Source organism: Vigna umbellata, chromosome 5, assembly GCF_029865625.1.
Source record: "Vigna umbellata cultivar VRB3 chromosome 5, Vumbellata_1.0, whole genome shotgun sequence".
NCBI lineage: Eukaryota > Viridiplantae > Streptophyta > Magnoliopsida > Fabales > Fabaceae > Vigna > Vigna umbellata.
In genome coordinates, this window is record NC_142169.1 from 2,943,502 (window position 1) to 2,955,522 (window position 12,021).

A 12,021-nucleotide genomic window follows, 5' to 3' on the forward strand; every position below is an offset into this window, starting at 1 on the left:
GCTTGAGAGAATAGTAAAGCAAAGCTTACAACGAAAATATTCATCTTGAGAAGCAAAAGACAAAAAGAACTCAAGAAAAAGAATACATCTAAACTGAAGAAAAGAGAAGAGTAAGGCCCTGTTCTTTTGAGTGGATTTGAGGGACTGGATTTGAGGGGATTTGAGAGGATTTGAAGATAAATTTTTTTGTCGTTTATTTGAGTGAATTTGGAGGTAAATGAGAGTGAATTTGAAAATAAAATTTGTGAGAATTAGTATAGAATTGTATTGACGTGACAAATTAAAAAAATTTATTTCTAAATTCACTCTCGTTTACCTCCAAATTCACTCAAATAAACGACAAAAAAATTTATCTTCAAATCCCCTCAAATCCACTCAAAAGAACAGGGCCTAAAAGAGAAAGAGATACTCTCAACCTTCATTGTTATATTGCTTATTGTTGTAAGAGAGAAGATAGAAACACCCATGAGTGTTTAAACTTCTTTGTATTGTAAGCAAATCTTCTCTATGAGAGATAAAGTCTGAACAACTTGTAAGTAACCGTTGATTGCAATTCTGAAGAGAATTAAAATACTTACAATTGAACTCTGTTTGAGTTAAGGAATCTTAGCAAGGTCGCTGAATACCAGGACTGGTGAGAATACTCAAAGGAAATCTCGACTAGGGTTGCAGAGTATCAGGAGTGATGCTAGTACTCAAAAGAAATCTCGACGGGATTGTTGAGTACTAGGAGTGGTGCGAATACTCAAAAGAAATCACGGCAGGGTTGTTTAGTAGGAATGATGCTAATACTCATTTGTAATCGTGTGAAGATTATAGTGGGACCCTCTGCGAAGGAGACTAACTCGCGCTTTATTTTCCAAACATAAGAATCCTTCAAGCTAAACGATTATCTTTCATAAAGGAAGATATTACAAAATGTTGCAGTACATATTCTGAATTACACATTGAATCGGTCATATATATTTATTGAATCGAGCTTCCAAGCTTTTAAAAGAAAATTTCAAGAACTTGATAATGTGCTATATCAGAAGGGTTGCGAAAAGTTTTCATTAACACTATTCACCCTCCCCGCCCCTCCTTTCTTGTGTTTTTCACGTACTTCGCAAAGGAGACAGAAACACTTTTGTGAAGTGGGCCATGAAAATTTTCAAGGAAATTCTTTTAAAATTAAAATAAGGTCTTCTAATTTTTTATTGAGATATATTTTGTTTGTGATATAAACATTTAATGAAATATTGATTGGTGATTACTACATATGGATCTTTGATCCTTGAGGAATGATATACAAGTTGACCAATAATAAAAAAAGAGGTTTTTGTCATGAAGAAACATAAAGATTTAAGGACAAATCTTTTTCAAGAGGAAGAGAATGATGATATAGCCCCTAGCCATGGCAAAACAATTTCAAGAAAAGTTGAAGTCATTTGTGGAAGATGGACCAAAACTCTATCTCTTAGGCTATCTTGGGCCATCATGAAAATTTTAAAGTAAGAATAATTTTAGGCCTTGTATTTTGGACCAAGTAATCTAAGATTTATTTGGGTTTGTATTATGGGCCTAATAGTGTAGGATTTAATTTAGGCCTAGTATTTTGAGCCAAGTAGAATAGGGTTTTGACCACCCATGTCAATAAAGGGTCAAGGCCTAGTGTTGACCAAGGTAGGATGTCCACATCATGAGTTGACTAAGGGATCAACATTTTTTTAGCTAGCTTGGTAGATAAGAGGAAGTGGATGGCCTTGACAAGTGTCACCCTCCTATTGCAGAGTTTTTTCTCCTAATTAGTGGTCACATGTCACCCTAGGAATGGAAAATATTTTCCATAGGTAGTGGTCATATGTCACCCTCTCATTTGAGAGGATTTTTGTCACTTGTCTCCTTATTGGAGAGGATTTCTTCTTATTTTCCAAGCTAGCCAAGGTAACTCTTTTTTTGGATATCTTAGCCTATAAATAGATATGTCTCTCATTCACGTAATTACCTTTGAATTTGAGTAAAGTTATGCTCTCATTTTTATGTCATATTACTCATCTTAGGTCACCAAAGGCTAGAGCATCCCATGTGGTCTCCTCTAACCACCTTCCTCTAGAGTTGGTCTAACCTCTCTTAAAGCACCATTGAACACCACCTCCATCACCATAAAACAACTCATGACCAAGAGCCTTAGCTCTTAGTTCCACCAACTTCTACAAACACTCACCCTTCACCCTTCACCATGGCTTTCTTTTCTATTTTTGCCCAACCAAACTAGGAGTTTGCCATCATTGCATGAAGGACTAAAATTATTGAAAAAATAAAGCAAACATTCAAATGGATTTATACCTTGTGAGGCTTACATAGGATGTCCCATCATTTTTTTCCTCTTTCATCTATTAAACCACTTCCTTCAAGGACATTCCATTGATTCTATACAACACCAACCATTGGTGCCTACTGTTGTTCTCTAGCCAATATTTGGGTCCATCATGAGGCATAAGAGTTCCATCAACCTTATCCACATATTTGGGCTAGAAAACTCCATTAGTAAACTTTACCCTTTAAAAGTGCAAGAAGTGAAGAGCCAAAAGTTGCAAAATAAGTATACATTATTACCTTCAACACTATAAAACTTTAACAAGGATCAGTGAAGATAGTGGACTGAATGAGGAAAGAGAAACCTTGAGATACAATGAGAATAACATTAACTGTTTATTTACTCTGGCAAGCAGTGCCCATGCCATCTTAAATGACTTTGTATCATTTTTTTTCATCTCCTATTGCTCTAAATGTTCGTACATCCAAAATCATAGAAGAATTGTTATTGTTCTCATTATGAGGAATGGTAGGAGGTGCAGGATTTGAATGTTTAGAAGATTTATGAGAATGTGAGTGGTTCTGTTTTGTACGAGAATGATGCTTGGCTTGGACCAGAAGAAATAAAGTAAGGAAAAATGTAGAGAATGCTAGTGGTGAAATAGGAGAATGCTTCATCACGAACATTTTTATCAGGGAATGAAAAAACAAAGAAACAAAGAAAAGAAGGAAAACTAGTCGAAGCAAAAGAAACTAGGAAAGAGACTCTAAAACTTAGAAAACCTGAGACCAATTGGCTTAGTCATTCAATGCCAATAACTGGGAGAATGAAATCAGTACTTTTAATTTCTGACTGACTAATTAGACCTTCAGTTTTAGGGAGTGGAAATAAAGCAGTGTGTCGGGTTTTGTAGAACAAGTACCATGAGCACTAGAGCAGAAGTTGCAATAAGTTTTAACTGAGTTTGGCCTTTGGAGTGCATGCAGAATTGAAAAACTTAAGTTTCTATATATAATAGCTAATCATAGTGGAAGGTCTGCTAAAGTTTTTATATATAAATGATTGCAGATGAAGTATGTATACAATAAATGATTTAGTTCTATAAATGTTCGAGTGACCAGCCCAACAAGTTAGAAACATTAATGAACGATTAAATTTCATTTGGTTGCAATCTCAAAAGTGAATTATGCCAAAGGATGTTGAATACCGATGCCTATACTCTAAACAAGGTTCTAATTGTTAGATTGAAAAAATGAATTCTCTTGTCAAAAAAATCCCAACGTCATTATAATGTAAATAATAGCAAAGAAAACAAGAAGCATGGGCCAACTGAACTTTGTCTCAGGATAGTTTTAACATACATGAATAATGCAGTTTTAGGAGTAAATAGTTAAGCTTTGCAAATTAGAAATTAATTAAAATATGAATCCTATTAAAACTGTCTAAGAACACAAGTTCAAGAATAAACAATAAGATGAATGTTTCGTTAAAAATGCTTGTGAGCATACTAAAAAATACATTACTAATATCATATGTCAGTTGTAAGAATGTGTCACTTCAATTCTTTAACCATCTCCCCATATTTAAGGTCAAATTATAATATATAAGTGGGGTGCAAACCTCACCTTATAAGTCGGTTTTGTGGGGTTGAATTAGGCTTAAAGCTCACTTCTTAATAGTAATTAAAGTTGATTAAACTTTCCATGCAGAACTCTTAATTCCATATAACCATTTTTTCCTTATTGAAGCAAATTACTCAACCTATTTAGATCAAGATTGAACTCAACCAGTCTCTTTTCCTCTATAGAGGTTGATGATGACAAACTGTAGTGGACAGTTCCTTACAGAGTGTCGGACTGTGGTGGATAGCAGCACACTGCGTCAGACATCGCAAACGATGCCGGACAGTTGAGACAGCAACTAGGGTAGGAGACTAGACAAACCAGAGCGGGATCGACCCGCTCTGATACCAACTTGAAATTAAAATTGTAAAATAATTCTAGAGAGCTTGAAAGATTCCTCTCACCCTCATTCTATATATATGAAAGTTCAAATAAAAAATAGAATAGTTTTGATACAATAATGATAAATAAAGTAAATACTCTAACAATAATAAATAAGATAAATACTCTAATAATGATAAATAGAATAAATATTGTAACAGTAACAACAAATTCAAATGTTCAAATCTCAATAAACATATATATGGTTATAGTCCTTTGTAGTCTCTAAACTTGAATGCGAAATTGAACTATTTTTAATCCTAAACTTTAATACATTTTAGTCTTTAAACTTGAAAATGGATGGATATAGTTCTCCAAACTCAATAAAATTAAATCCTTTTTTATGTGTCAAACAATGTTCCAAGTTAAATTTGAATTGGAACAAGTATTCAAACGCTAGCCTGAAATAATGTTTGATACATTAAAAAACTTTAATGCATGCAGTTAGATTACGAGAATTATATCTATTCACTTTTAAAGTTTGAGTATCAAATTGCATCATAGTTTAGGACAATGATAAATTCTAGTTTTGCATCAAAGTTTAAAAACTAAACATAAAACTAGCTAGCATGACAATAACAGCTGCTATTTAAAACTAAAATCCAATTCAGTGTTCGTAGAGCACTAGAGCTGTGTTCGTAGAGCACTAGTGCTGCTCTAGATCACTATCCTTCAAAAGAATCACTATTTTGTGCAATTGGCTACTAGGCTCTAAAGATGCATTGACTATATAATTGCTTAATATTTACTATACCATTACACATCGATAAAAAGGAAGATAGGGCTGTACTGAACTTGATTCCTATCTAAAATATCAGAGTCGAAGCCCAAACGGATGACACAATTTCTCTACATCGAGAAAAATGATGGAAGATATTTCGGGTATATGTATACGTATGTAGGCATACTGTACTCATAGGTGTAAAATATGGGTACAGCATTAATATTTAAAACCTTACAAATTTTGGAGTCATGACTTTATGAGAAGAAAATGATGGACAAAATCAAGGATGGGTAGGGGAGTTAGTAGAAAATTTTCACCCAAGCTCGACATTATTTATTACCAGTGTCTTTCTCTATATAACCTCTATGCAATAGCTTTTGAGAACTTTGTAGAATGACCTAAAATGTCACCCTCCTAATTATGAATTTATTAATTACTACATTAATTAAATGAGACTTAAGAACACACAGCATTCATCTATAAATAGGATATACAATCAAGGTCAATTTCCATCCTGCTAGCCAGCAACATCAATTGCAGCTTACTAAACTATCATTATAACCAAAAGGATAAAAATCATGCATGTCGGACTGAAGAGTTATGAAAAGGACAAAACTAAAATGAATTTCCCGAGATACTTTTATTGTTTATCTCCAATTAAAATTAAAGTTTCACCTCAGTAAATCCTTAATAAAAACCTCTATCATGGATATTGCAATGTCAATCTCCAATTCTGATTGGACAACAGTACCATAAACACGTAAGAAATTGCATTGAAGTTTTTTCCTTAATAAAATCCATAAAAAATAGCATTGTTCTTCTAGTAATGTACGTAGTTGATCTTACACATTCTTCAGGTGCTACTATACCATTGCTGGATTCTTATACCTGAGAGGGAACATGTATTTTCAAAAGTGACAACTGCAGCATTAAAATCAAGAATCCAACTACTTCTTTCAAGTAGCTTAAAGAACACTATATTAGTCCACATTTGGGTGAGATCCTCCCATATCATTAATTAACCGTAAAAGCACTTGCACAGCATTATCATTAGGTTCCTGTATCATAGTTTCACCGTCCTGAATCTACTAAACATTCAAAGTTTAAACCTTTACAGCAAAACTACTTTCAATATTCCATTAAAAAGATTATAAATAGCACATTTAACAATCATTGCATTTAAAACAACAAACTATCTATCTAATTAACCAAAAATGGCTACCTTGAGGTTGCTCCCCATAATTAAGGGCCTTTTGTATCTGACCCCAATGCCACTTCATTCGTAGTCTTAAGTAATAATAAAACGTTTATGTCAAGACTTACGGTGTACTTGTTTCAACACAAATTTGTAGAAATAATTACTTCAAAATAAGCTAAACCAAATATACATTAGTCAACACATGAGTGTCTCCACTATTTGCAATGTAATCTTCCAAAATTAATTTGAAATGAAGATTTTATGTTAAGAAAACCTGTTTGGATGCTTCTCTTAACTGCACTTAGGATTTCAATACACTCTCAAATGTGTGTGTGTGTGTGTTGCACTGCTTCCCTCTCGCAAGTAGCACCTATGATTTCCACATGGTTAGTTTTCCAGACAAGACTACATAGGACTAACTATTGTCCCTCTTCCCACTTCACAGGTCCTCAACACACTTGCTTGATCAACCACACTCGCAATCCCTTGCAAACAGACAAAACCCTGAAACCACAATTCTCAAGAAAGAAAAATCCTAAGAATCCCATTTTCATTTTTCTACCGAATCGAAATGTAAAGGCAAACCAAAAATCAAATCAACGTCACAAGGGAAACCAAAGCAAATACCTTAATGTAATAACAATGCTACTCATCATGATCATAACACAACATAGGATCGCAAACAGTAATTAATAACATGCCAATTACTGGCACTATAAAACACTCAAAATATAACAATAATAATTGGTTCAACGAGTTCTTTTGGGCTCTGTTCTTACATTATTGAGAAGGACGGAGAAAAAAAAAGGCGAGGTTTGGGATGACGAGGCTTAGGAAGTGTCCCAGGGCTTAGGTTCGGGAAGGGCAACGACCATACCTTGGAGGTTGTGGTCGAGGAGGACCTGGCATCCGAGCCTGGAGTGTTTGTTGAGGACCCTGGCTCGGGAATTCCGAACGAGGACGTATTCCTCGTCGTAGGTGCGAGGGGGAAGCTTGTCGAGCCACTCTTGGGCGATGTTGACCTCACAGTGGGCGGAGCAGGCGTCGATCTCTTCCAGGCGGTGGGAGTCCGGGTCGATCAGGCCCGTGTTGATTAGGGCCTTCAGGAGGGTGTGGCCCGCCAGGCCCACCACCTCGTGTTTGTTGCCCTCGAAATCGATCGCCGAGAGCCTCACGATGCGGTCCGAGACCTTCTTCGAGGAGGACGAGGTGGCAGTGGAGCGCGAGATTAGGGATTTCGAGAAGAAGGAAAGGGAGGGGAGGCGTTGCACTTGAGAGGACAACCGCTGCAGATTCGCCACTGCCATTGTTGGTTTTTAGATCGAAGAAAGGAACAAAGGAGGCGGGGGGAAGGAAGAAAGGAAATGGGGATGCTTGTTGTTCTGGGCCTCTCACTGTTGACTCAGAATGAATATATGTTGGGCTGGCCCTTTTCATTATGGGCCCAATGCAACCGATCTAAGGCTCTTACTGCACTCTTATCATTACTAACTGCACTCCATGTTAATAGAAAATGACTAAAATCCATTCTCTTACTACATTTGCACCATTGCCTGTGGAGGAAGAAGAAGAAGAGTAAAAGCACTGCTAAATAAGAGAGAAGGAATGCTATCATGTATATTGAACAGTTTGATCCAAAATGCGCATTTCAGAAAAATTGTTCCGAAAGGTATTATATAGGTTATGGAAAGTTTATTCTATAATATATTATATACGTTTCAAAACGATCGCGTGTTAATTAAGAATGATCATACAGATGAGTTAAACAAAGCATGCATAGAGTATAGAAGAAAAATCCTGACAATTAATGAAAGAAAGCATATATTATAAAGAATCAATTCAATACATGAGAGCTTCAAATGATTACAATGGTTCTCCAACAACAATAAAGGTTTAGTTCACCATAATCATGGTGAAACTAGATGAAAAATAATGAAAGAATGAAATATAGAACCCTAGAATTTGAAAAGTGGAGCTTGAGCATCCAAAATCCTCCTCCAAGGGGTGAAGAAATTGTATTCTACTTCGTTTCAGCCAAATATGACTGACCTAGGTCGACTAAAACCTTATATATTATTCTAAAAATTACATGAAAGTGGCCCAAGGCCTATAAAAATGGCGCTCAGCAGTAAATACCGCTCAACAGTAAGTGCGTGTTCTTCTATTTGACGCTCAGCTGCATTTTTGTCCCTCAGCGGTGACTACGGGACCTCAAGAACACCGCTCAACAGTAATTTCCGTTGAGCGGTACTCATGTCTTCTCTTTTTGTGCACTTTTCACTTTCTTTTCTGATTCCAACTTCTTCCTACTTCACTTCTTTCATCCAATTCATCTTAAAACCTGCAAAAACAAAGAAAACCAAGCATAAAACCCATCCAACTCTCTTATTTCAAAAACATAAACAAAAGCATGATTCCAAGCTAATTTCTAAGTCATAAAGGTTGTCTTTAAGGTCAATTTTAAGTATAAAAATAACAGTTTTTCAATTGTTATCAACAACCTGCTTTAATTGATGAATGGAAATGGGAGTGGGCTTCAATCCCGAATCGCCTCGCAATTCAATAATGGAATCACTGAAACGAATTTCATGGTGAGAGCTTGATAGTCCATCAGAATAGGCCCTAACTGCTTCAACCATTGGGCTCCCAGGACCACGTCGACACCTCCCATGTCCAGGACATATAAATCCAATGTGAATGAATGACCTTGAAGAGAGAGATTTATCCCTTGACACAATGAGCACATGTCATTTCCTCTCCGTTGCCAACTAAAACCTTCAAAGGAGGTGAAGGGAAATAGGCCAAGCCTAATAACTGAGCTACTTTCCTTTGAACAAAATTGTGGGTACTTCCCTCATCCACTAAGACACTAATTTGATGAGACCCAATTTGGCCCATAAGTCGCAACGTTTCAGGAGCCCTAGTGCCAGAAAGGGCATGAAGACTGATTTGGGCTGACTGATCTAGGTTGTCGACACTTGTCCCCGACTCGCTATGGCCCAAACTAAAGAGGCAAATTCAGAGTCAACTTCCCCGACAGGGTCAGTCTCTTCAGCAATGAAAAGAAGAATACGAGCTGGGCAACAATGTCAGCATGAATATTTTTTATCACAATTAAAACAGAGTCCCTTCTCACGACGGTTCGCCATCTCTGTGTCAGTGAGTTGTTGGTAACGGGTTTTTTGCGTGGGGGAGGGTAGAAGGGGGGGAAGGGGTTTTGCGAGTTGTGGTTGAATAGGAGAAGTAATTGTGTGAGTGAAAGCTGGGGGAGGGCAAGGAGATATTGATTTCTCCTTCTGAACACGGGTGAGATCCCAGTGTTTTTCTTCATGCAACCTTGCTAATCCGACCGCATGCGATAGTGTTGGGGGTTGTTGGGCCACCACCTCGCGGCGGATCTTCGGTTTGAGACCCGAAATGAAACAACTCAGAAGGAAGGAAAGAGGTAAACCTACCACACGATTTGCAATCGCCTCAAACTCTGTTAGAAAATCAGAGACAGTGGTGGTTTGGGCGAGCTTGAAGAGTTTGCCCTGTGGATCTTCGAATTTCGTGGGAGCGAATCGCGTTTCTAGAGCTTGGAGCAGGTGTTGCCATGAATGGATCTGGCCGTTGCGATACATCCACTGAAACCAAGCCAAGGTGGCGCCGTCCAAGTAAAACGATGCAACGGTAATGGGTTCTTCTTCGGGGGTATTGTAATATTCGAAGAATTGTGTGATTTTGAAGATCCATCCGAGTGGGTTGGTGCCATAAAAGCGAGGCACATCAAGCTTCGGGAAATGACGCTGTGAAGAGTTGGTGTCACTGGAATGTATGTGGTGAGGTGAAGGAGGAGGGGTGAGGGGGTGAGCTTCAAGGTGAGAGATACGTGTGTGGATGTCGGTCATTTGGGTGGAGAAAAGAGACAATTGTGTGAGCACATCGTCCAATTTGTCAGAGAGATTTTTCAAACGTGTACCATTTAGCCATTGCAAAGGTCAATGAAAGTACTAAATGTTAAAAACAGTGGAATAAATCCTGGATTTAGAGGTCCAACTGCCTCCTAAGTAAAGGACAAGAGGGAAGATAAGAAACTTTTTCCTCCCTTTTCATTTAATGCAAAATAACCAATTAAAGGAAATGCAGACAAAAGATTCCTCTCTACTACGTGGCACTCAGGCCTTACACAATCATAACAAATATAACAAACTACTTCTAAAATTTTCTAAGGTAAAGGAAATGGACCAATCTAAGAATGGATAAAATTAGACCACCCTACAACCTTCGGGTCATTCTTTTGGGCCTTGAGTGGTGAAATTGGACAATAGGGTAGTGATAGGTATCCACGGCATTGTGTAAAGCAACATAACGAGCTTCATTTTGGCATTGATATTGTCAAATTGTGTTTCGAGGGAGGTCAATTTTCTAGAATGGTTTGGAGGGCTTTCTCCATATTTTTTGTTTGGTCAATTAAAGCACCAATTGGTTTTATTCAGAAAATTGGTTTTACAAAGACCATGGTGACACACATCCCTTATAATAAGATAAAGATTACGACATGGCAGACGATACACCTCGCAAATTAAGTCAAATGTAATCGAATAACTTTCTAGATTTAATGATACTTGTAGTGGTTTTATATAGTTGTTCTCACTATCATCTTAATTAAATATTTATATATAAACATGTTGCCCAAATTGTTTATTTATAAAATTAATTATGACATTTTTATAAGAGAACTTCTTTAGATAAGTTGTTTTTATTAAAATAAATTACAAAGTTGTTACAAATGTCACGTTTCAGTTTCACGAGTTCAATAAATTTCGTAAACACTATTATAAATCTCTCTTAAGTATGTTTCATTCTATTATAATATATTATATTGTTATTATATTGGAAAAGTTAATTCTGAACGTTTGCTTTGGAATTTTTGAGAACATTAATAATTTTTTATTAGTTGGTAATGTTAATTGTTTTAAAGAGGAGCAAATTCAAACGTTTTCATGACCAACTATTGAAATGTTTTAAGTGCTGACACGTTAAAATAATCATTACTTTTAATTTCTTTTATTTATTTTATTCTTTCTTAACTTTACGAAGAGTTCTTCCTCGTTCTAAGACACACCAAATTCAGTATTTCTCATTTTCTTCTCTTTTTAGTTTCATTTTTTAGCTCTTTTCCTCTTCTAAAAATATTCTAGGTTATTTTTATACTCTTTTGAGAGATCCTTGCTAGTTCTGAGATCCTCAGAAATATTTTGGGAAGTTTCTGTTATATCCTTGGGGACGTGCGCAATACACAAATAAGTCCTTAAGGACATTGAAACCACACGCCTTAGGAAATTTTGTTCGTGATTCTGTCAGCTTTTTATAAGAATCTTAAGGACTTATGGTTGACGTCAACATCATGCATTCGGAGAGTCAAACCATTGTTCCCAAAACCTAGACAGTCTTTGCAAAATCACTTTGAACATGTCAAAAATCGAGGCTTTCTCTGGACAGAACTTCTGGCGCTGGCAAGAATGCGTGTCCACCCTTTTAGACATGTAGGGAGTTGTTGCTGCTCCCAAAAGGTACGTACACAAACCTGATCACAAAAAGAAAATTAATTTTCTTAAATCCAATCCCAATGAATCTAAACCCACCTCGCGTAGAGTAAGGACCACTCCTGTTCTGGGAAAAGGAAAAGTTCTTCTCAAACTCACATCTAGAAAGACTCTGGCCTTGAGTGATGTGCTACATGTGTCATCAATCAAAGTTAATTTAATCTCTGTAGCACTTGGGAAAGGTGGGGGTTAAAATTTCATTTGAGTTTGAC

General features: G+C 36.6%; 1 protein-coding gene across 1 annotated transcript; it reads right to left on the reverse strand.

Moving 5' to 3' along the window:
* Positions 1-6,894: 6,894 nt before the first annotated feature.
* On the reverse strand, positions 6,895-7,595 carry LOC124820124 (2Fe-2S ferredoxin-like superfamily protein). Its single transcript, XM_047291766.2, has one exon. The coding sequence runs from the start codon at positions 7,526-7,528 to the stop codon at positions 7,052-7,054; it is 477 nt and encodes a 158-aa protein (XP_047147722.1). The 5' UTR covers positions 7,529-7,595; the 3' UTR covers positions 6,895-7,051.
* Between the last annotated feature and the right edge of the window lie 4,426 nt (positions 7,596-12,021).